General features: G+C 38.9%; 2 protein-coding genes across 7 annotated transcripts in view; both read left to right on the top strand.

The window, feature by feature from the left end:
- The window catches only part of arrdc1a (arrestin domain containing 1a), a 25,976-nt gene extending 16,739 nt beyond the window's left edge, over positions 1 to 9,237 (top strand). Inside the window, exons 5-8 of the mRNA XM_038267763.1 lie at positions 2,435 to 2,617; positions 4,891 to 5,067; positions 7,060 to 7,585; positions 8,347 to 9,237. Of these exons, the coding sequence (XP_038123691.1) occupies positions 2,435 to 2,617; positions 4,891 to 5,067; positions 7,060 to 7,585; positions 8,347 to 8,384 (924 nt within the window). The 3' untranslated portion in view covers positions 8,385 to 9,237. The remainder of the gene's footprint in view (positions 1 to 2,434; positions 2,618 to 4,890; positions 5,068 to 7,059; positions 7,586 to 8,346) is intronic.
- A 2,532-nt stretch (positions 9,238 to 11,769) lies between these two features.
- ehmt1a (euchromatic histone-lysine N-methyltransferase 1a) overlaps positions 11,770 to 26,219 on the top strand; it is a 128,889-nt gene continuing 114,439 nt past the window's right edge. For 4 of the 6 annotated variants that reach the window (XM_038267751.1, XM_038267756.1, XM_038267757.1 and 1 more), the window contains exons 1-4: positions 11,770 to 11,841; positions 14,684 to 15,069; positions 15,650 to 15,779; positions 23,353 to 23,444. In XM_038267751.1, the coding sequence (XP_038123679.1) occupies positions 14,686 to 15,069; positions 15,650 to 15,779; positions 23,353 to 23,444 (606 nt within the window). In that variant the 5' untranslated portion in view covers positions 11,770 to 11,841; positions 14,684 to 14,685. Of the gene's footprint in view, positions 11,842 to 11,872; positions 11,964 to 14,430; positions 14,552 to 14,683; positions 15,070 to 15,649; positions 15,780 to 23,352; positions 23,445 to 26,219 lie in introns of those variants that run through there. The other 2 variants (XM_038267753.1, XM_038267752.1) reach the window with 2 other exon arrangements.

Genomic DNA, 26,219 nt, shown 5'->3' on the forward strand with positions numbered 1-26,219 from the left:
TCGCAAACTGGAATTTTGCGCGAGGGGCTGGACCATGGTTTGCGGGTGATTTAACAAGAGCGATTGCGTAACTGGTGGCAGGTGCAAAACTGTTGGAGACGCCCTATTTAAATGATGGTTTTGCGCGTTTTGTAGTTTGCGGCAAAGTAGTTTGTAGTTTCTACAAACTAGTGCATTAAGAAATTTAAATCTTACAGTGATATATAAAGAAAAAACTTTGGCAACCTTTATTCCCTAAAGTGGTATGTGGCAGAATTTCTACTTTACTGCAGTAAAAAAAAACAACAACAAAAAAACAGGTGTTTTGTATTGGCCTGTAGAAAAATGCACATACCAAATGGCTCACAAGAAGTGACTGTGGATGAGATTATTGCGCGTATTCATACCCGCAGCATTTGGCATGTTGCTCCACAGGCGCAGGGGGAGAACCCCGACCCCGTCGGACAGCACTTCTGAAAAACGAGATTGGGAGATCCCAGCTCTCGCTGCAACCGTACGCTGGAATGACCCAGATGCAAAAAAGTGCAACGTTGCAAGGAGTTTTGTGATATCTGTTATTGCGTGGGTCCTCCTTGTGGCTGGCTCCAAATCCATTCGGAGTTCCCCCAACAGCTCCAAAATGGCAATGCTGGATAAACGACATGTTTTGATGATCGTTTCCTCGTTCATTCCAAAAATATTCACACGGAGTGAAAAAATGCGTTCTCTGCGTCTCCTTGCTTCATTTCCATGTCTCCTTCTTGCGACAATAACCGCTGCCATGTGTGCGCAATTACGCATACAGACCATTTGCACCTTCTTTTGAAACGTGTTAAATATAGAGTCAGATACCGTTAGCAATATTGCTTTCAGGTTTGATAAATCACTTTGCGAGTGCTAAATTAATATATTTACATGTTCACCTCCCACAAGACGCACTTTTGCGTGTAAACGCCCCATATTGCATATTCATTGCAGACAAAGTACTAAATGGATAAGAGGCGCTATTTAGCACGTTTTAAAGACCAAATCCTTTTAGCACGCTGTTGATAGATCAGTTTGTACATTTTTTAGCGTGGGCAGTGAAATAGCTCACGTTTTTATATGCGCAAACCTTTGATAGATCCGGCCCAAACACTCAGATTGCTAAAAAATATCCACCTTTCATCAAAATACAACACATATCGCTTCTCATTCATGTTGTATAATTAAATAATCAAAAAGCCAAAGCTGATGTCAGACATCTTCAGGTGGGTGCCTTGGTCTTTCTGCTGATCTTGGTCACTTACAAGGGACATTTTGAACGTTGTCTGCTGAGCAGCTGGTCTTCAAAACATCAGATGGATTACTGATGTGTTAATGAACAAATCAAAGGGGATTATTCTGCCCCTTTATTCTGATTTGCTTTGTTGAAACTTTTCCTGGTTCCTTCCTGATTAGCTGAGATGAGCTCTGATCAGTTTCTTTTGATGACTTTGAGCCACACCTTCTGGTGCTGAGGGATGGCTGAGATGTTTCTCAATGAGTGTCTCCAGGCACCTTGGTGTGTCTGTAAAGCAGTCTCTAATTAAGGGAAAAAGTGTCTTGTAGGCCGTTTTAATGTGTCACCTGTCAGTCCTAGTCTGGCCAGTGGTCTGGTTTGTTCTGTGGTCCAGGAAAGGGTTGACCCGTCATGAGCTCATGTGGAGTAAAACCAGTAAATTTACTTCCTTAGTTTTCGGTACTCTTTATCACTTCTGCACCTGCAGAAGTCCAAACAAACTTCTCCTCAGCAGAAGAGGGAGGGAGGACTGTGTGTGTGTCAGTGGACTACAGCAATGTATACAAGGGAAGGCACTGGGAGACATCTAATCGAGTGCATGTTTAATATTTTTCTATCCACCATCTACAGGCTGCTACAGTAATGGATATGCAATTTGTGACAGCCTTATTGTGTTTAAACTCTGCTTGAATGTGCAAGCGGCTCTAGATAACTTCTAAAAATCTTATAATTTGTTTTGTTGAGTAAATTGCAGGATTAATTTGCCTCGGGATAAATGCTCTCTGGCTTTCTGAAACCGAAAGTCCTGGTTATTCAGGGATTTATCCTCAAACTCATTCCAAGTTATGACTTATTCCACCTGCTTAAACAGGGCCCTGGTTCTGGTCAAACTCTTATGCTAATTCTGTATAGTTGAATATAGGCTTAGCTTCAGCAGCTGTCTTAAAAAAAAGATTGACCTCTTTTGACTAGAGGCATGTTACGGTATTCTGTTTTTGTTTTTTTTATATAACCAAGTCATTATTCATTTGCACTACCATTGATCACAAAATGAAAAAGTAATTAAGAAACATAAAATATTTTTGTTGAATTGTGGTGTTTTTCTTTTCTTCAAGACTTTAACAACTTATAAATTAGGGGATAAAAAAACTTGCAGACATATTCTATCTTGTGTCCTTTACCTCTGCTTTATAGGGACCTGCTTCCTCTGCAGTAACTCAACAGTTCACCTACATGCTTGTGAAAACGGGGACGATCATTCTGAAGGCCCAAACAGATATGAAGGGTTACACACCGGGCCAGATTATCAAGCTGTCAGCCAACATCAGTAACCAGTCCACCAAGACCACAGGCCACATAGCTGCCAATCTGATGCAGGTAAAGACTTTTACTAGTATCTTAAGCATTTTCGTTGCCCCTATCTATGTAATAATTCTGGAATTACTTTACAACTGGGAGCAGCCCATTAACAATTTTTAAGGAGTAGGACATTTAAGCCGTCTCTTCCATCAATCACTATGGGCATTAGGAAACAAGTTAAAATAACTTAAAGCCCTACCAAGGGCTATGATCCCTAATGTCGGCAATGCAGCATTATGTTTTTTTACTGAAACATGGCTTCAGGATCATCCTCCAGACTTCAGCCTCTTTCTGCCAGGTTTTCTGACAATAAGAGCAGATTGAGATCTAAAGAAGACTTGAAAACTCAATGGATGTTAGTTGGCAGTGTTTGTATGGCAGTTTGTTTTGACATTTATTAAAAGTGCTGTCCTCTCCATTGTGTTCTATTTGTTGATCTCTAAAATAAGATTCTTCCGGGTTAAAATTAAATTCCTACTAGTCAGAACTGGTCATATAGATATCCTGAATAACATTTTTGCAAGCAAAAATTTAATTTCAGGATGCAAGAAATATATTTGTACTTGTAATAATAGACTTTCAGAAACCTAGAAACCTGTACAAATTTTGAGTGGCCCTTTTGACATTTATTAGCTTGACTGAATAAATATTTCTGATATCTCAAATACATTTCGTCTTAGTCAAAATGAACAGTTCCAATATCTAAAATAATTTTTTTCCAATCTATAACAAGCAATTCAGATATCTTAAATGTAATTTGCACGAGTACAAATGACGTCATGTTTCCCATTCATGTGTATTGAGCTTTTACTTTCAGATATTTAAAATAACATTCTTTGTATCTAAAATTAATATTCTCCCTATCTAAAAGTGAATTCTGATGACCATAAACTATTTCAGATATCAAAAATGAACATAACCTTCTAGAAATCCAGAAATCCAATTATTGAAATCAAAAATATATTATGACTAGTTAAATTGGGTTTTCAAGTATCTTGATTTTAATAATGCCTATTAAAAATGCGGTTTTAGATACTTAAAAACATAATTTTGACTAACATAAAAAAATGCAGCTCCATTTTAACTGACTAGTCACATTTCTATTAGAGATAGCACTAAAGCACTCTACCTAGTCACAATTACAATGTTCCTGGTCAGAATTGTATTTTAGACTAATTACATTTCCACCAGTTGAAATTACGTTTTAAGTTAAATGGAATCATATTTGTAGTAGTAAGAACTACATTTCAGATATCTACAGATCTGTACTTATTTTAAGTGGCCGTTTCATATATATTTGCTTGACTGAATATGTATTTCAGATATTTTTAATAGTATTCCTCCTATCTAAGGTAATTTATCTAGTAATCCTAACTAGTACAAAATACCTCAATTTTCCCCATTCATCTGTGTTGAGCTGTTACTTTCACATATCTGAAACATTACTCCTATCTAAAAATAAACATTCTGGATGTCTAAAAATTAATTTTCAGATCTTTGTAAATTAGTTACTGGTTACTTTTCTCTAAGAGTACAAGTCACTTTATAAGGGAGAATCTGCCTTAGAAGGAAATGTAAGAGGATTTTCGCAGGAAGCTGAAGAGGCCCTGCAGGGTTGTTTTGAGTCTACTGGAATCCATTGTATCAGCTCCATGGAGAGGACATCCATGCAAGCACTGTGACTGACTACATCAACGTCTGTGTGGATAACACCACCCCAACAAGATGGTTCCACGGATTTCGTTCCACGGATTGCTGTGGGTTTGGAGTTGAAAATGCCATCATTCACCCGTTTCAAAAAAACCCACTGTCATTAAGAGAGGGCACACAGCACTGTGAAGGTCATTTTTATGTGGTTTATCCAGTGCTTTTAACACGATTCAGCCTGAATTACTTTGTGAGAAACTTCAGAAGACTGAGGTGGAGGCATCAACAGTCACCTGAAGGAAAGACTGCCTGACGATAAGCGTTAATGACTTGTCAATTAATTCCAATGCCCTTTTGCCATATTATACCAGTTAAAAGATCTTATGCAATTCTGTTAACTCTGTGTTTTAATTCAGTGGCATCAAAGCGATCGCCTTCAAGGAGTTGTTATCCTGCAACCTTTTTACGTGTTGAAGTCTGTTATGTCTAAATAAATGGAAGAATCACTTCCTCATGGACTTAAAATCTACATAGTACTGCTGATGACCCAACTATGTGGTTCGGGTGTGCTTACAGACAGACCAATTTGCAGTATACCAGCCCATGAGGACTGTACTTTGACATCTGTGCTTTAATGTTTACAGAGGGTGACGTATGAGACAAAGAAGCCAACCTATGACCTGAAGTCGATAGTGGAAGTGGAAGGAGGAGCAATAAAAGGTGGTAGAGAGGTAGATTGGAAAGAACAAATCATCATTCCTGCCCTCCCTCAGTCATCACTTGCTGGTTGTGAACTTATAAAGATCGAATACTATGTCAAGGTAATACATTTTCAACTCCAGTTCATTAAGTATAACAGTGACTGACTCAGTATCCAAGTATCTCTTTTTGTGAGGCAAATTACATTTATGCAGTTTTGTAATGTTCTTCAAGGCATCTCTAAGGCAGAGCTGATTTTTTTTTACATCCAATGTTTTTATTTCTTTAGTAATTCAGCTATATATATATATATATATATATATATATATATATATATATATATATATATATACACTATATTGCCAAAAGTATTTGCTCACCCATCCAAATTATTGGAATCAGGTGTTCCAATCACTTCCATGGCCACAGGTGTATAAATTCAAGCACCTAGGCATGCAGACTGTTTTTACAAACATTTGTGAAAGAATGGGTCGCTCTCAGGAGCTCAGTGAATTCCAGCGTGGAACTGTGATAGGATGCCACCTGTGCAACAAATCCAGTCGTGAAATTTCCTCGCTCCTAAATATTCCACAGTCAACTGTCAGCTGTATTATAAGAAAATGGAAGTGTTTGGGAACGACAGCAACTCAGCCACGAAGAGGTAGGCCACGTAAACTGACGAAGCGGGGTCAGCGGATGCCTACGCGCATAGTGCGAAGAGGTCGCCAACTTTCTGCAGAGTCAATCACTACAGACCTCCAAACTTCATGTGGCCTTCAGATTAGCTCAAGAACAGTGCGCAGAGAGCTTCATGGAATGGGTTTCCATGGTCGAGCAGCTGCATCCAAGCCATACATCACCAAGTGCAATGCAAAGCGTCGGATGCGGTGGTGTAAAGCACGCCGCCACTGGACTCTAGAGCAGTGGAGACGCGTTCTCTGGAGTGACGAATCGCGCTTCTCCATCTGGCAATCTGATGGACGGGTCTGGGTTTGGCGGTTGCCAGGAGAACGGTACTTGTCTGACTGCATTGTGCCAAGTGTAAAGTTTGGTGGAGGGGGGATTATGGTGTGAGGTTGTTTTTCAGGAGCTGGGCTTGGCCCCTTAGTTCCAGTGAAAGGAACTCTGAATGCTTCAGCATACCAAGACATTTTGGACAATTCCATGCTCCCAACTTTGTGGGAACAGTTTGGAGCTGGCCCCTTCCTCTTCCAACATGACTGTGCACCAGTGCACAAAGCAAGGTCCATAAAGACATGGATGACAGAGTCTGGTGTGGATGAACTTGACTGGCCTGCACAGAGTCCTGACCTCAACCCGATAGAACACCTTTGGGATGAATTAGAGCGGAGACTGAGAGCCAGGCCTTCTCGTCCAACATCAGTGTGCGACCTCACAAATGCGCTTCTGGAAGAATGGTCAAAAATTCCCATAAACACACTCCTAAACCTTGTGGACAGCCTTCCCAGAAGAGTTGAAGCTGTTCTAGCTGCAAAGGGTGGACCGACGTCATATTGAACCCTATGGATTAGGAACGGGATGTCACTTAAGCTCATATGTGAGTCAAGGCAGGTGAGCAAATACTTTTGGCAATATAGTGTATATATATATATATATATATATATATAGATATAGATATAGATATAGATAGATAGATAGATGCATTCTTGTTGTTTGTTTTCACTTGAAAACATTCATAAAACCTTTTAAACAAGCAAACATTTATCACAGTATATAACAAACATACTAACAAATTAAAATACATTCTATTATTTTTTATTCCAGTGTGATCAAATAGATTAGTCATTATTCTAATGTATTTTATGACAAATGCACAATGCTTCCAAAGATGCTGTTTATCTTAAACTGTCCTGTCTAAAAACAGCAACCATGTCAAGGTTGTTATGATATCTGCAGATAGTACTGATGATGTTTAAGTGATAACATTGTTTTTTGTCTAAGATATCTTTCCATTGTATACCTAGCATATCTGTGAGAAGATTATTACTGTTGAATGTTGCATATTTCCTATGTAACAATTTAAAAAACCCATCTTGCCTTCTTCAATATTTGGCTGAAGAACAGTTTTCTTTTTGTTGTTTTCCTTTCCTTAGGTCAGCCTAAAGTCTCCTGAAGTTACACTTACATTACCAATCCACATCGGAAATGTGTCACTTGACAGGAAACTCTGTTCATCCAAGAAAGAAGTTCCTCCTTCCAAGAAGGAGCTGACAGCCTCTGCGTCGACATCAGATGTCCTCCCATCTTCTTCCATGCTTACACCATCACCTCATATTGCCCCTAAACCTGCTCCCCGTCCAGCTCCACGCTCCAGGATTTCCTCCCCCAGCGCGCCTCCGGCTGATTACCCGTTAAGCACAGAAGCTGGGAACGTGACGAATGAACACTTTCCAAACAAGCGCCAGTCTCAGCCGGTGTCACCCAATGGATTCAGCTATGCCCCAGGCCTCTTTTTTCCACAGAATCAACTGCCTAATGTATCTGCCACAGCCTCAAGTGGGTCTTCATTAAGGGGGTCGACAGAGGCCACAGCTCCTTATCCTTCAGGGAATTGTGCCCAACCAAGAGCTCAACATGATACCCTTCCTCCAGACTATGGTGCCTTGGCTTATCCACAAGGTTTGTTGTTATGCAACATATTTCATGAAGGACTATAAAATCAGAAAGATGTACCTTAATCCATCAATGAAGTCCGGATATTTTATGCTCCTGAAAAACGAAAATCTGAATTTGCACCTAATCTGCCTGTGCAAATTTTAAGTCATCTTGGTCATGAAAACTTTAAAAAAGAGGGTAAAATCTGTAGTTGATTTGCGGAGATCAAATTTAATGCCAAAGTTTAGACCTAAAGCATAAGCCAGAGTTGGGGCGTGGGAACGTAACTACAAGTATAAATGTATTTTAGTGTGTTCAAAGACAATACAAGAATGGAGAGGTCAGTTCTCTCTTGGAGGTCTACGTGAATATGAAAGTGTGTTTTTGCAATGTTTTCAACACGTGACCTATGCACAGCTTAATCAAGTGTGGATCCAGGCTATTGTCTTAATGGTCAGCAGTTTGAATAAAACAAAGTACCTACACTGGTATATGCTACAGTGGGGGGTCTTATGAGTACTTCTAATTAGTTCTTGAGGTTTGATGTAAAATAAATTACCACTGCTGGAAGAACTCTGTTCTTTGACTCAGGGTTGCAAGAAAAAGACACATTCTCGATTCTTGCAGCACATAGAAAAGCTTAAAAGCCCAGGTTGCTGTTTATTTAAATGAATCAGCCATTTCAGCATTTCACCATGGTCTGCTTTTAAGGTTGTGGATTTTATATTTTGTATAAAAAGTGCACTGAGTAACATTTTTTTTTTTTTTATGTCTGTCTTTTCCAGAAGCCCCTCCTTCCTACACTGAGAGCTGCAATACATGAAGTTCATCAAGAAAACAGATCCAGGATAATAGTTGTGTGATTTTTAAAGCATGTACTATATGGACACGCAATCACAATTTGTTTTACTATAAAAAAAGAAATAATAATAAAATAAAATAAAAAGACAACTAAACAGAGGGGGCCAGCGAGCAACCATGAGCAAATGTATGTCTGGAGGGCTAGCTTTGGTCTATAATACACTATGGTTATTTTTTCTCCAGTTTTTAATACATTATTTTAAAGTGTAAGTTGACTTATCTCAGTCTCGTAACTCCCTGACAACATCTATCAATACAATACCTAAATAGAATACTTTGATTTGCATGTTTGCCTCAGATGTATATTTGTGGGTAACTTGTAATTTTTTCTTATATCGTTAGTTTTACTGTTAAATCTAGTAGCCTAAGAAACCAAACCTCTTAATGCCTTTTGTTTTTAGCAGTAAAATGTTGAAAATTATAACCATGTAAATGTTCATGGTTAGTTTTGGACCTTTATTTTTCTGTTGTTGTTTAATCTTTATCATCAGGTATGTGTACGGTTTTCTTTTTTCCATCTGTTTGCCTTGTGTTCACAAACTTGTGTGTATTAATGTCTAGAATAATCTAGCATGATTTTTATTTGAGCTTTTATTTCCCCATTACTAATATGATTTCTATTTACATCAGTGCAGATATATTGCTTTCCTGGTAAAATCCAGCAGACTCTATATTTATTTATTTTATCTTGCTGCTGTCGTTGTTTTAATAAACCAAATATAAATAAAGTGTTGCTAATCTTTCCTCCAACTTCTAATTTGTACAACAGATCTCTTTACCCCCCCCCACCCCCTTTCAAAAAAAAAAAAAAAAAGGGCTACAGTAGCACAGCAGTACTAGATTCCCTTATTATATCTCAAAACCATCACAACAAATCAGGTGGCAATTTCATTTGTACCTACAACAGTCTGCTTGTCCAAGGTAGTTTGACTACTAAATTAGTTGGATGAGCTTAGATGACTGCATTCTGTCATCTAAGCTTCCATATGAGAGCACCTCACCAAACCCATCTGTGAAACTAGCGAGTTTGCAAATCGCACCATTATCGATGGCCTCTTCAAAGACAGGAGTCCTTGCATAGATAAGATTGGCTGGTCCTCTTGTGCAGTCAGACTAACCCTAGCTTAAACATTTAGCGAACCCAGCCAATACTGCCCTTTTTCAGCAGCATAAAAAAGACTTTCTCAAAATGATGTAAGGTTTCTATTTAATAAATGCAAATATCTATGAAGTGTGACATAATCTGCACATCTAACACAATTATTTTGATTCATATCAGCTCACCAAATAAAGAAAAAAATGATTTGACTATTTTATTTCTAAGCACTTACATGCATTGATCATTTAGATAAAAAAGTGTTTCCTATTATATGGATTGCTAGCCTTTTCACTGTTGTCTCTCACCTTGTGAATTTCAAAATAAAGGTATGTATTAAATTTGAATCAATGTTTTTATTTCCTATAAATATAGTTGGAATGTTAATTTAATCAATACATCGGTATGGATTGATCTTTCATTAGACCTCTATTATTTATATACTGATGATCTCAACAGCTCATATCAAGGCCCTTAAAGAGTCAGTTAAACCAATTTATACAGATTGGTTAAAATGTTTATATCTTAAAAAAACTCAGCAGATTACAAGTCATTAAGTTGCAGAATTCAAACCCTTATGGATGAACATATAGAAACGGTGTACAATTGCTTCAACTGTGTAATTTGCAGCATTCCAATATAAAGCAATAAAGGAGAGTTATTTAACATCAAATTGATCTTTAAAGGCTTAATCCATGTTTTTTATATCCTCCATCTTCTCTTCTTTCCCCTAAGTATGCTCGAGACAGGAAAAGGACAAACAGTTAGGGAAAATAGTTGAATAAGCCAATAATTTGATGATTTGTATTGTTAATCACTAGCTGTTGCAACTGACCACTGTGACCATTGCAAATATAACCCTTTATACAGCTGAAGTAACCAGATTACTCAAAGCCCTGCCAGAAGAATGAATTAATTAGACTGAAAATGTAAAAGCTCATCGTCCTGCAACCTCTCAAAATTCAATAACTAGTACAATTAGAAACAGTTTAATCAAAACTGTACTCACTGGTATGATAAACAAAATAAGGCCTATAATGGTATGATAAAAAATGGTATTATATGATAAAGAAATCGATTGAAATTTTAGTCTAACTGAAAGCCCTACATAATTAAAAGCTGAGGACACACTCTTTAAAATTCAAATGCTATTTACACTTCCAAAGAATTACTAAAAATTTGTCACAATATTTATCAAAGTAAATGATAATCATGTGAAATAACAGACCATGCTTTCAATAATACATGCAACAAAACCAAAATATTCTGGAAATCCTTAGAAAGATGGTTCGGACAAAAAATTACACTTCCTGAACCAATGATAATATTGAAAGACAAAAAAATATTTAATTATATTGTATCATTATTTTTCAAAAACAGAAAATAACCTTAGATCATCTCCAGTTTTTAACATTTTCTTGAAATGTCTCAAACACATAAAGAAGAAATGTTATATATATATTATAAATGTTATGTTATATGAAATGCTAATGTACTACTCACTAATGCACATTGATACTAAAACATACACTCGTATGTTTTTTCTATTTTGGTGACTTTTATTTTATTCAAATGTTGTCTTTCATTTCTGAATATGCCACTGCTTTCCACACCGTTGAGTAGGACAACTGATAATTTCCAAACGCTTCCTTCTTTGAACTTCTTTTTAGTAAATAACTTTAAAAAAGAAGCTATCTAGGCAAGAAAAGCCCACTTTAAGCGTATTATCGCCACCTAAAGGACTAAGGTGAGAGTGTCTAACGCCCATAAATGTGCGTTTGCAATTTGAAAATTGCGTTTTGTAAAATCGCAATGATATTGCAAATGCAAGTTATTGCCTAATTCTAGTTTTAATCAGTTTAAAAATAAATAAATGGCTTTATTGTAATTAGACTAAGACAAACTTGTAAACATAGAGTGCATGCAGCTTACGACAAGTAAAGGGACTGGAGTTGAATTAAATAACATCACAATATAAAGTGCGGCAGTAATAAAGATATACCAGAGCAAGGAGAAAAACAGTTTTTTGTTTTGTTTTTTTAGCATGCAGAAGAATGAAAAAAATGTGTGCATAACAATGAACGGTAGCGTTGCAAAAATAATAATGGTGCAAATAAATGCTATAAAGTCCAATCAGAAGATGATACGAACAGGGAATAATCCGTTGTTACATCGATGTTACACCGGCCACCTTTAAAAAGATTTCAAATATCTTTAAATATATAGTTTCTGTTCTAGTAATTTCAGGAGGAATTGCGCTAAACATGACCCTTGAGGCATTCCGTACACAGTGTGCTTGCTGCTCTCTACGTTTCTCCTACTGGTTAGTTGAAACCTTGCTATGTTTTTTTTTTTAACCTTTCTTATTTAAGCCTTCATTTTATGATTCACCTATTAGCTGTAGTTTTCTAACACGACGTTCTAGTTGGATTATTCCTTCTTTAGGTAGAGTTCCACATGCTTTACTTTTGAACTCGTATAGAGACGATTTAAGAACTGCTTCTATTGTTTAAATACTGCAGACACTCGAGTCGCTATTCGGGATAAAAACGAACTAATCCAATTGAAATAGCTACTTTCCAAAGTCTGCCTCCCCTTCTTAAACAAAACAAAGATGGCACCCGTTGTTTCGTTGCTTATTTCAAGCGTATGACTTCATCGCATACCGTACTGTAGAAAGTTTGTGTTTTCGGTAAAGTATGCGGCTGAAGTTGGCGCTGCAGCGGTGCTTTCTGAACAGGCAGCGGTCATAGATTATATGGGGTACATTGGATGAAATGTGAAACGAAAGAGACCAAATTGAAGATATAAATAGCCTCAGTACAGAAACTCAGTTTGAAAAGCGTGTCAGTAATGCCACTGCCACTTGTAGAATGGTTTCACAGCAGGGCCGTGCAGAGACCACTAAAGGGGCAGGTGCTCAAAAGAAAAAGGGCACATCTTATCGCATTTTAGGACAGAATATTAACAAAGTCACATAGCTTTCAGAGTTTAATGAACAATGATAAATTACAAAATTGTGAGACATACAATCAAAGCTAAGGGAAATCTCTACATAGAACATAGAACTATGCATATGTAAAATATTTTATTAGTAATTTCTTTCTGCAGGTCTATTTTGTTATAGGAAAGTATTACAATATTCAAACCTGCAATTTAGCCAAAGATGTAAATCAGAGCTGGACCACCAGACATATTTTGTCTTTACAGAATTAAACTGTTAAAAATGCATACAAGGGCAAAATGCAACCTTTTAGTGTACTGTAATCTATAAAAAAGAATGTCTGCCTGGTTTGCTGTACTGACAGTGGAGATGGAGACGGTCCATTCAGAAAAGCAGAGCTGCTGCATCAAACTTTAACGTGGAACTGCAGAAAAAAAAGAACAAAACAAACATTTTATTAATGCATGTCACCATGAGAAAAGCCTACTCTGTTTGTGTCTTAGTGTATTTTCTAAGTACCTATATACATTTTCTTCAATCTTTCCTCTTCGTTTTTTCTTGTCAGTTTCTCTTCTCTTTTTTTCCTCATTGTCTCATCTTTTCTGTGTTGAGTGAAGGTCAATGTCTTATTTATTTCAGTCTCTTGCCTTTCTTTTTCCCCCAAACTAAATCCAAGATTATGATCCAAAAACTTATTTTCCGTCATGGTGATTTAACTGTTTAAAAACAAATTTCTAACTTTTAAGCATTTTTGTTCTCTTTTGTTCACAGCAGCAGTTTTCTGTTAGCCATGTCTTTAAAAATGTTAATAACCTCACTGTGAATGATTGGCACATCCTACTTGATTGCCAACAAAAGAAGGCCTGACAACCAATCCTCCTTGCATAAGCTGCACAGTTTTGTTTTCACCAGCTTCATACATTATATCTATCATATATCTATCATGGTAGTTCTAGATGAGTTCTCCTTTAAGATACATTTACCTAACGCTAGAATAAATGCAATGTACATCATGCTGCAAAGGAAATTAGAAAATCAGACATATATCCATTATGGAGATGATAGGTTTTTGACGGGCGATGTGCCCCTATTGCATAACTAATACTGAAGAATGTCCTATTATCATCAACGACACAGGGAAGCTTTTTAGTTATCTTGCTTTGCTAGCAAAGTCATTAGCTAGCAGGTAGCTCATAGCACAAGAACAACAGCCTAATGTCTGTATGATAAAAATACTGAATCGATAGATAAGAACAGCTTTTCCTCACCTGGCTGTCTCCTCCCGCTCAGTAGTTCTTCAGAGAAAGGCGCGCCGCCTCCTATACTTTCCTCCGTTTAAACCGCTACTCTTTGCTAAAGTAGAGAAATTATACAACTTTCAAAGTTTTCCGTTGTCTGACAAGTAGGAAGCCTACTCCAGTATTTTCACCAAAAATTATGTTTTTTAATTCACAAAAAAACTGTTCTGTAATCATTACAGAACAACCGATCATGGTTGATCTTGCTTAGGGCCAAATGAGCAGCGGCCACAGTGTAATGTGGAATATTCGCTACCTTTAGCTCCGCAGTTAGCCGCCTTATCTGACTGTGTGAGAGGCAAGTGCGTCGTCACCGGCAAAAGGTCAAAGGTAACAATGTGACCGGAGGGCTTATTGTATTGTTTTTCTTGCCAAAAAAAAAAGATAATAATAATAATTTCAGTACATGTGTCAAATAAAAAAATAAAAAAAGGGACCAAAAGGGCACATTGGGATCATGGAGCAAAAGGGGCAGGTGCTCAAGCCCCCTTAGCCCCCCCCTCTGCACGTGCCTGTTTCACAGTGATACCGGTGTTACGTCGAGCTGCATTTCCCCAACAGATACGGTTTCCCCTGCATCTCCGCACAGCGCAGGATGCACGATTCACCACGCAAGCTACAGGAAACGCGCATGCTCGCTAAAGACGCGTAACAGCCGCCCTGTGCTCGTGCCACAGGGGAACTACGGAGAGCGTAGATAGATAGATGGATGGATGAATGGATGTTGCTGTATCTATAACAATCCAAACACACAGGATTACTAGATAACTGAGATAGTAGGCCCGCTTAGGGTATGAATCTAAATTCAGTTATTTTTGTTTCATTTATTTCCTTGTCTTTCTTAGGAGCCTAACAGCAATACTCTTTGTTTTGGTGATCAAACAAGTGTCAATCAGACACATAAATATGCTTTCTCTTAACAGCAATGGAGACCAATGGAAACCATATGGCCGCTGAACTGAAGAGGTCCCCCAGCCCTGGTTCTACAACCCCCAAAGGAAAAGAAGCTAAGATTAATCAAAAGGCTAAATTTACATTGACTCCTTTCCATAGGTCCCCTATAATCAGTAACAATAGTGATTTGCAGAGAAAAGTTGCACAAGTATCTGCTGGGAAAGAGCTGCCACCTCGTTGTAGTTTGATATCAGCCTTTGCTGTAGGACTGGCTACTAAAGACATTGAACAGCCTCCTCAAGGCAATGTTACTGCTGCTGCGACAGCTACAAACTCCAGGCAACTGGTTCCATCTTCAGGTTCAGCAGAGGCTATGCAAGAGGGAGAAGCACAACATTCAGATTCTTTCAGCAAGGTAACTACCATGTAAATAGCTTTATATATAACAGCGAGTTTTGCATCTACAGAAAATTTACAAAAAATGCAATGTTCTCATTTTAGAAATCAAAACTCATTATATAGATTTATTGCACAGATTTTTTTTTAATACTTGTAATCTGGAGTGGCTTGAGAATGAAGTCAGCACATGAAGATCCAAGAGGCACAGATAAACCACACATTGGATTCTGGTGTCTTACCTGTAATAGGATAAAACAAATCAGAGCCATTGCTTATTGGTCCAAAGTCGTCTTTTAGTTTAAAGTAAAGTTGATCTTTCACTAAGAAATCTAGTTCCCGGTGTCTGAAGGAAGAGTTTAGAGGGACAGAATCTACATTGCTTGAAGTCCAGTTTAAAGTTTCCACAGTCAGTTATGGTCAGGTGTGCCAGCTAAATGCTAGTACTACTAATATTTTTTCTCTGATGTATACACTAAAAATATTACAGCTGTGGAATACTGTAACTATTGGAGGGGAGGTAGATATTCTGCTAAGTTATTTGATAAAAGCTTTTTTTTTTAATCAAAAATTATCCATGTCTCTTTTTCATATTAAAGACCTCTGGTAGAAAGACACCAAAGCCAACACCAAAGGACAACATACCTCAAGCACCATTCACTGCAGAGCCTCATCTGAACCAACAGGGGATGGGGATTGAGGTGTCTGCCTCTACGCAAGCTAAGATAGGTTGGTTGATGCTTTTTTCCTATTTTCTATTTATCCATCCATCCATCTAAAAAAAAAAACCTAATTAAGACTATTAATGTGTTTACCTATACAAAGTGTTTCAGTCAAAACAATAATTCTTGCCCCGCCAAAATATTATATTACAATTAAGTTTCTATTTTGATCTAATTGAAAATAGGATTTGATGTCACATGATCAGCAGCAACAGTATGTAGATAGTAATTCTTCCTTTTTTGGTTTGAATTTTCAAGCATTTATTACATCTGGGGAGTAAGCAGCTTTCACACAAAAACGTGCGGTACGGAGAACTTTAGAGTACTTTAATAACCTTGGTTCTCTGAGTAGCATGAGTGTGTGTTTCATATTGGCAACGACTTCAGCGCGACTTCATCAAAAGCTCCTTTTTACAATACCCCAGCCAGGACTGGCTGGAAAATAAACCTGTCGGTGTCAGAGAGGGCAGAGTCCCTCCCCCCATATATTAGGCAGATACTGCGCTGAGAGTTATTCAGAAACGATCACTTCCTTCTTGCAATGTTACAGCAAGGAGGATGATTTGGTGAGACGCTCACTCGTGCTACTCTGAGAACCGAGGTAACGAAAGTAACCCCTTTCATAGCATTCGTTTCGTGTCTCATATTGGGAACAAAACATATTGTGACTCCCTGCTGTCTCTTTTATGAATATTATTATAATTTTTTTCATAAGTGCTTGGTGTTACACTTAGTACTGAATGCGCCGGTGATGGAGCTGTGACATCAAGTTTGTAAAACTGAGTAAACATGATGATGCCCAGATGACGTCCAGCTTGCTGCAGCATAAATCTCTAGCAAGGATACTAATTTGAGTAGAATCCATGAAGAGCTTAAGCCTCTAGTAGGGTGGGCATGCCGGCCCTCTGGAGGCTAATGTCCTTTTGAGCTATATGCAAGGCGCACCGTACTAAAAGGCGCAGTCTCAGTTATATGTGTCATTACTGTATTTAACACACACATAAGGTGCACCGGACTATAGGGCGCGTTTTTTATATACAGGTACATGTCCTCTACTACATTTAAATACCTCTACTGCGTAGTTAAAAATAGAGCGGGAGTATTAATCAAACCTGGGAGCTGGCCGTGAGACAGACACATCGCTGATGACACAGGGCTGTGATCACTCCTCTGAAACAGTTTATTGACGCATATACTAGCACATACACCTCCCTCAGCCACGCTTTCATCATCTCCTCATCCTTCCAGCCCTTTTCATTTATTTCGTCAATAAACATCGCTGATGACACAGGGCTGTGATCACTCCTCTGAAACAGTTTATTGAAGCATAAATTAACTTAAAATCCTGAAACCTGCTGACAGAATATGTTCGCTTTTATTATCCTGCTGCCTGCAGTTTAGATTATTTAGATGAAAAACACCTGTCCAGAGGCTGCTGTTGAATTAAGTTTTCAGGTAGAAAATAGAGCGGGAGCAAAACTGAGTATGATTGTGCTTTATTCTAGTATTTATTACAAAGTATTAATCAAACCCATCAAAGTCATCATCCTCTGTTTCTGAATTAAACAGCTGTGCTAAATCAGACATGCCAGTTTCCCCTTCTTCGCTGTCAGAGTCACTTTCCGTGTCGGGCGGCTCCTCGGAAATGATGCCGGCTTTTCCTAAAGCTCGAACAACAGTGCCAGCAGACACGTTAGTCCAAGCATCAACAATCCATCCGCAAACGGTGGCGTAACTAGCCTTCCACTTTTCGTGAAACTGTGGTCTCAGTCTGTCATCCATCGCTCCCACGCCGCTCGCAGCCTTACTTTGAACGGCCGGTTCACACCGATGTCGAGCGGTTGAAGTTCCTTTGTCAAATCCCTGGGATAACGGTGAGCACAGCGTTAATTTGATTCACCTTTTTTTTCACATCGGCTGTGAGATGGGCACGCATGGAGTCACAGATTAACAGCAATGGTGATGCGTGGAAAAAAACACCTGGTCTCCTCACATACACCTGCCTCAGCCACGCTTTCATCATCTCCTCATCCATCCAACCCTTTTCATTTGCCTTAATATCATATGTCATCAGAGCGATGTGTCTATCTCACGGCCAGCTCCCAGGTTTTATTAATACTTTGTGTTAAATACACCTCGCAGCTATATTTGCTGTGATCAGTGGGAATAAAGTAGTTTTAATATGTTTTTAAGTGGGAAAATCCATCTGAAAACTGGATAATAAAAGCGAACATATTCTGTCGGCAGGTTAAGTTAATTTAGGCGTCAATAAACTGTTTCAGAGGAGCGATCACAGCGCTCTGTATATGTCTATCATCAGCGATGTGTCTGTCTCGCTGTCAGCTCCCAGATCAGCTTCTCTGATTGGTTGATGCGGCACGTCCAGCAGCAAAACTTCAATTTTTCCATCTCGAGCAGTAGCAGTGCATTGGCGGCTGCGCTTGCTGCTCAAAACGCGCTGCTGGACCTTTTGCTGCGTCTATACGCGCGTCAACCATCGACTTTGCATGTAAAGTCGCTGCTTCTGCTGCACCTGCTGCGTCCGGTTCACACCAATGTCGAGCGGTTGAATAACAGCAAGCACAGTGTTCATATGTTTCACCATGTTTTTCACATCAGCTGTGAGATGGGCACGCATGGAGTCACAGATTAACAGCAATGGTGATGAGTGGAAGAAAACCACCAGGTCTCCTTACATTCAGTTCCCTCAGCCTTTCATCATCTCCTCAATGAGGTGGTCTCAAAAGTCCGCAGTAACAACACACATAGGGCGCACCGCACCAAAGGGCGCGCCGCACATTTTGAGGGGGAAAAAAAGACGTTTATATGCGCCTTATAGTCGTAAAAATACGGTACTTAACCTCAAAATACGGAAAATACGGTACTTAACCATAGAGATAAAAATAGCCCTGTGATTCAAATTATAAATTGTATTTGGAATAAAAATGAGAGAACTAGGGGTGCTAAAAAACACATCCTCCAAAGACAGATATTTACATGGGAATGTGGCATATAATTAATTGACATATTACTGATCTTGCTGGATTTTATTCTGCTTTACTTCCATAAATTGCAGGATCTTCTTTACTTTATCTTTGACAGAAGATTTAAACTTTGCCCTCATAATTTGCAAGTTAATTTATTTATAAAGAAAATATAAACGCTGCTTAAGCTAATTCAAATGAAATTAAAAGTAAAATAAGTAGCCAACCTTATCACTGTCTGTAACCTACTAACAAGGTAAGGAAAGCATCAGAGGAGCTACCTGAGAAACTAACGTTACGTTTCCCCACTTTAACATGAAACATTCACCCTGCTGATCAGTTCTCCTCACTGCCATCGAAGGCTCCAACGGGTTTCCTTTTCAGGTGCTCTATCATAACTGTGGTGCTTCCGTGCCATGTTAATTTATTTTTACAAAAGTTGCATGTTACGACTTTTTTTGCTTTACAAAGCGCAGGCTGTCTGCGAATTGAGACGCAGCTTGCGTTTGCGGTATCGGTCATTAGAACAATTGAAGTTACTGCCTTTTGAAAACCGCCTTTGCTCACCTTTCGGCGCTGGCTCGCTCTGACGTATTTTTTTTCTTCCCGCGTTTCAATCAAGTGGCAGTGATGACGACGGCGGCGGATGACGCATTAATCGCCCGACACAACTAATCGATGATGAAATTCGTTGCCCACGCTTTTAAAAGCCGATTTTTATTGATTTTATCGATTCGTTGTTGCAGCCCTACACTTTACCTCACACTGTACCCTTGAACATCCCAAGTTGTATTCATTTCACTGCAGTCCTAGCAAGCAATTTGACCCACCATGTGCCACTATATTTGTGCAAAGTATTTAGTTGTCCTCATACAACTTTTTCATTTTCCATTCAATACTGATATTTCAGCTTTGAGTGTTGACCCATACCTGATACAGTATAGATATAAACCATACATAATTTGGTTAGGATTATTTTTTGTCATTCATTTATACGGTTGTTAAACAATTAAATAACTTTCCTATTGGGAATAGTAAATGTATTAGAATGTTTCCTTCCCATGGTTTACCACTATAAAGTATACAGGCTAATTTAAAGACAGATTAAATTATCATTAACTGAGAAAATCTCTGGTAGTTTGCAATTGAATATCCTTGATCTAGAAGAGTGTGTATATCTCAATATGGGTGGAGCCAGTGATGTCTCTTCATTTAGAAACGTGTATGATGTAATGATGTGGCAGGGTGTAACCGCAGATGTATGAAAATATTATTTTAACTGTTATTTGGGTCCTTTTTCTTAAAAAAGAACCCGATGGTAAGCACTGCCATTGTGTCCATCGAATCCTATCTTGTCTGAGTAAGACTGAATTCTCTTTAACCTGCAATCATGTTCAATAGTCATTTAATATATTTACATTCAAATGTGTTTTTTCAAGTCTTTCTACTAAGTGATCTCTTATCAGGAAAGTTTGAGGAGAGAAAGCTTGAAGCTGTAAGCACTTAGCTTTCCCCAACACTATTATTATTATACTAATTTTTTAAAGTGGAATGTCAGGAAAAGGATTGATCATGTATTGTCATTTAAACCCGGCGTACACTGTGCAATATTCGGGGTTATTTTCCAGTCATGCAAGTATTTTTCGATCGGCCTGACTCAGCCTGATCGTGAGTCGTGTACAGGGGGTTACGAGCGGCGATCAGCCTCTCACGACCAACTCCCGCTCAGGAATTGTGAGGTCAGGAGAAAATCAAACATGTTCGATATTCTCCGACTATCGTGTGCAAATCGCTCAGGGCGCATGCGCAAACAAGGATTTTTCTTTTTATTCTTCCTCTCAGATGTAAAAACAGCAGCGTGGCAGCGATGCAATGAGTGAAATGCAGTTCTGTAAAATTGACAGACCGTAGTAGCCACGTTTGCTCAGCCATGTTTTTTTTTTTCAAATACGTCGTCGCCTTTTCTTTTTAGGATTTTCAGCACAAAATTGCACAAATTGGCAGGGCAGCGCGGTTCACTATATTAAGTGTTAATACCCCCCTCTACTTGTTTGGCTTCCGGATAGAGGAGTCAGAGCAGCTCCATCTCACAGCGGAGCTCAGTCCGATGTTGTTTTTAGTCGCACAGTGTGAGCGGGTAGATCGCATCAGAGCGGCGGGCTGAACATAAATCGTGAGCTGTTAACTTAAAGGAGAAGTTCGGTTTTTTACACTTTAAGCCCATTTTCTGTAGTGTCCAGGATGAAATCGAATGATCGACACCAAAAGTTTGACAATTGCTCCTGTCTCTGCTTTTTGGCTCATTTAGAATCACCCCCTGGCTGCTTTAGAATAGCTTGCATAGAGCATGTCCGATTATGTCCTTAAAACAACCTTAAACGTTCTTTTTTTAAAATATGCTACTCACCGGGTCGTCAGCGCTGTTCAATGACGTTCCAAAAAAAGTTTCGTGAAGAAAAAACGTTCCTGTAGTGTTTTATTTAGCATTTTGTAAATCCCATTGAGTTCTGTAGGAATAGTCAATATTCCGCTGCCACCGGAAACGGAAATGGGGCCTGTTTACACAGTTGTAGTCTTTTCGCTTCACTCTGTGTACTCCGACGTCGAGAATCAAGAATTCACCTTTCGTATTCCATTTTCAGAGTTTTTTAAAGTGTTTAACAGAGACGTTAGCACCTCGACGTCGGAGTACACAGAGTGAAGCGAAAAGACTACAACTGTGTAAACAGGCCCCATTTCCGTTTCCGGTGGCAGCGGAATATTGACTATTCCTACAGAACTCAATGGGATTTACAAAATGCTAAATAAAACACTACAGGAACGTTTTTTCTTCACGAAACTTTTTTTGGAACGTCATTGAACAGCGCTGACGACCCGGTGAGTAGCATATTTTAAAAAAAGAACGTTTAAGGTTGTTTTAAGGACATAATCGGACATGCTCTATGCAAGCTATTCTAAAGCAGCCAGGGGGTGATTCTAAATGAGCCAAAAAGCAGAGACAGGAGCAATTGTCAAACTTTTGGTGTCGATCAATCGATTTCATCCTGGACACTACAGAAAATGGGCTTAAAGTGTAAAAAACCGAACTTCTCCTTTAAACTGTATGACCAAACCCTGCGATTAGTCGTACAGTGTGAGCAGCAGCTGCGTGCAACAATAGAAAACACAGTGTACGCCCGGCTTTAGAGAACAATAAGTAGTCATGAGAACTGACCCATGCATGATTAACTGATGGGTTACATAAACTTTAAACCAAAAGATTACAAACATATTAGATACTGGCTGATATTCTTATATTCGTTTTTCAGCTGATATTGGACTGTGTTTCAATATCTATACCAGATTGGGGTCATCCCTACATTTTTGCATTACTAACAGCTGTGCAGCTTAGTAATTAGAATGTTTTCTATTCAAAGAAGCTAATTCATCCATAGATCGTGTCCTTTTATACCAATATGAGAGTGGTCATAGCTGTGATTACATTTTGAGATTGACACATTAGTAGTGTATCATGTTTTTAATTTAATTTTTCAGTTGTGTGTTAAAAAAATCTCTGGAGACCCCTGGTTTGTTGGAACCATTTTGTTTTGTAGCATTTCATTTGCACAGTGAAAAAGCTTAGTGACTTTGTCAATGTTAAAGAGACCTTGAAAACACAATGCCAAATTTACAGAGTCATAAATATATTTTGTGTTTGATTAATCTAAGTTCTTGCTTGGACATTTGAATTGCCTCGAATAAACTCACAAAGCATAAAAAAAGAGAAATTATTCGACATGTCTGATACTAATACCTCTATGTGGATGATTCATTAACAAGGCTCTAGAGGCAACTAAAAATTGTCTAGAGATTCATAAGTTTTGCCATTTGGATCATGACATCATCAGACACAAGGACGCGTGTTTCAGTAAACAGGCTCTGTGTCCGGCTAAGAAAAAAACTAACTAAAATCACTACTAGGGCCAAAGGAGAGAGAGCGTGTTCTCAAGGGCTCCAGGAAAACCCAAATGTGTGATATGTTTTGCAATGTTTATTTTGAATAATAACAGTTTAGCAATCACAAACATTCTTTGTCTAAAATTAAGGTTCCTGCAGGTTTTTAAAGACATGATCGTTGCAGTGACCAGTGGACCAGGTGTCATGTGAAGGTATTTTATGTGATGAAAAAAACAAACAGGCATATTGCCCAGGACACACTGGAGGAACTGTGTCTCTCAGCTGGCCTTTTGTCGCCTCAGGTTCCCATGAGAGCAGCAGTAGGAAGTGTGCGTGGATCAGGAAGTCTGGGCATTTTTGCTTAGACTGCTGCCTCTGCAGCCCAGCCCCGGATAAGTGGAAGAGATGGATGGATGGATGGATGGATGGAGGGATGGATGGATGGATGGAAAACAACAAACTGAACTGAATTTATATTTATTATGATATATCATCCTGTTGTGATATCTCGAATCAATGCAAAGCTGATCTGGTGCTAGAAAGCCATGAGCCAACGGTTTCAGAGGATTGGACAGCAGACTGTTGGAAGTGAATTGATCTTTGCAGTATGATTACTTCTTTTTATTAAATTGTTGATGCCTGATTTATTTGTTCCTTTAGTTATAAAGAAGAACAAAAAGAAGAAGAGGAAAATGGGAATATATAGCCTTGTCCCAAAAAAGAAGATTAAGACTGTTAAACATCAGGAGAAGGCAAGTCCATTTATAATTTTCTTCTCTGTCAACCTTGCTTCCAAAGGGAAATGCATATCAGCAGCACCTCTATGAACCTTTTAATTCACTCCTCTAATTTGGGCTTTTATCACACTTTGTGCTTGAGTGCATGGAGAAAGGTAAAGATATTGGAAACCAAACTTGGGTAGTGGATTCTAAAGTAATTACACCTCTGCATAAAAATGTGTCTGAAAAAAATGCAGAACGTAACACCATGCAGCATGGACGACTGAACAGACCTGGCCAGTTGGAGCTTTTTATGTCTGTTAAAGCTAATTGATGTTGCGTATAACACCCCCCTGACTGACTGTATCCCATAGAACAAATCTCCTCTCCTGACATCAACTGTATACCCTAATGAATGTTAAGTGGTCACATGGCTAATTTAATGCCAATTAATGCCAAGTTCTCATCAAGTAAACAGCTCTGTAGTCATTTCCAGATGTCTGTCCAAAAAAAAAAAAACTACAGAATGTGCTCTTATTGCTGCACAAATCTTCAGAAGTCATCTTCCTCAGTGCATCGCACCGGTTTTTTACATTGGCCCCTTGATTTTACGTTATTACATCATGTTCTACTCACCCATATTAGTTTTGTGTCATTTGGAGCTGTTCCGAAGATATTCGGTTTTGTCATATCCGAGTAACATCTTCCTAATCTTCCTATGGGCAACGACTTGAAGGCACAAACTAAACTGTTCATAATTTATTCTTTATGGTACGTCAGCATTCATAACATGTAGGCCAATCACTGTCTCCTAGACATCCGCAGTCATATTTTTTATATTTATATTTTTTTAAAACAAAGTGGAGTGTGTATGACGTTATCTACGCGCGCTGGCTACCATTCATTCATCCTGTCCGCTGAACTGCTTCTAGTTTTACTCACATGCCTTGAAGATGTCTAGTGCTACTACCACAGATGATCTCGTTCTCGAAATGAAATTGAACGATTCAGATTAGGTGGCCAAATGAATAGAAGGGGTAGAGCGTAGCCGCCTGTGGCCCGGGCTGCCTGTCACAACTCCAGTCCAGCGTTTGGATAACGTCATACACACTCTGCTTTGTAAAAAAAAAATATAAATATAAAAAATATAACCATGAGCAGCTTGAAGCAGCCACACCAAAATATACATGTTTTACATGTATAGATGAATAACAAATAAGCTCTCAGGGCCAGCATAAAAATTATGTATCCTTTAGTAAAGTTATAGTGAAACCTAACAGGAATACATTTTCATAATCCCATTTTCTATTCATAGATACAGCTGTTTGTTGTTTTAAATAAGCTGTTATTATTTCGACAGGATGTAAATATAAAGATTATATGATCCTAGTTATCCCTGTTACAAAAATCCACAACAAAAAGAAAATATTTGGGTACAAATTGCACATATTCTAAATGCTGGGGATTTTTTTTATATGTCATTAAATTAAGCATTAATTTCCATATGTTTTGATCCTATGAACTTAATAATAATATCACGCATGCTTTCCTTGAGCTCCGAGGAAGTTGGAGTGCAGCGAGACAGGAGGAACAGTGTCACTGTAGGCTTTGCTGTGTGCAGGAGGTCTGGAGTGGTGACGGAGGATGTGGGATTTCGGGGTAACACAGGATAGCTGCGTCCAGCTGGCTGTAATAACGGACTTCCTCGTCTATTTTAAAACTGGTGCACTGTGCTCCTCATCTATATGTAAACTGCTGTTTCTGTGCGCAGCATGCTCGCGCACGCTTTCTACTATAGTAACAGTTTATATGCACCATTTTCCCCCTCATTCATAAATCTGGGGACATTGCCGGGGATAGCTTTAGCCAGAGACAAGTCCTCGAAAACGGCTACTGCCTCCGGAAATCAGAGATGTCTGGTCACCCTACTCAGGTGTCCGCTAAGTGTGATGCCCATTTCCCCCATCTTGCCCCCCTCCGCTGGCTGGTGCTTTGGCCTGCTGGGGCATTGGTGGTGCTCAGTGTTTGGAGGTGGATACCCGGGCGGGTGCTGGCTTATTCCTGGCGTCCCGGTCTGGGCTCCCGCCGGGGGGCGGGGTGCCCAATGGGCCTTGGGTTCCCGTGGGTTCGCTGGCCGTTTCCACTTCGGGGTGGCTGGCTCTTCTCTCTCTTTCATTTTTTTCTCCTTTTTCCTGTTTTTCCTTTCCTGTACTATTTTCCCATTGCAGTGTCCATATAATCTGTAATACTCCCTGCATGAAATATAATAAATCTATTTGCATGCATAAATCAAGCAGAACACTATGGCAATAGTACTGCTCCACTTGTGAAAGTAAAATCTATTGGGCTCTTTTTGGCATCAAGACGATTAATCTTATTGTCACATTGGCAAAGTAAAAAAAATACCACACTTATTACATATACCATTATCACTAAAGGACACAGATGAATTACACAGAGAGCAGGGGAGAGTAGAGGAGGAAGAAAGAGTCGAAAAGAATCAAGGGAGGGAGAGGAAGAAGTCATAGCTATGATAAGCTAGCGCTATCCTAGGCTAGCTACTCTTTACTACCAGAAATAAAACCTTGTGAAGGCAGAAATTGCTATGTTTTAAAGTGCGTCTGGACAGTTGGCGTTACTTACAGAGATATTACAGAAAAAAAGGAACTTAATCCAGATGGAGATAGCCAGACCAACAACACAACTCAGCAGTCAAAATAAGAAGTGAACACGACACGTCTCACCAACAGCAGCAGTAGCCCCCTCTAGTGGCAGGAGGTTTCCAACAACTAACATATTACCAGAATG

Source organism: Cyprinodon tularosa, unplaced genomic scaffold (genome assembly GCF_016077235.1).
Source record: "Cyprinodon tularosa strain WSP-4 unplaced genomic scaffold, ASM1607723v1 ctg683, whole genome shotgun sequence".
NCBI lineage: Eukaryota > Metazoa > Chordata > Actinopteri > Cyprinodontiformes > Cyprinodontidae > Cyprinodon > Cyprinodon tularosa.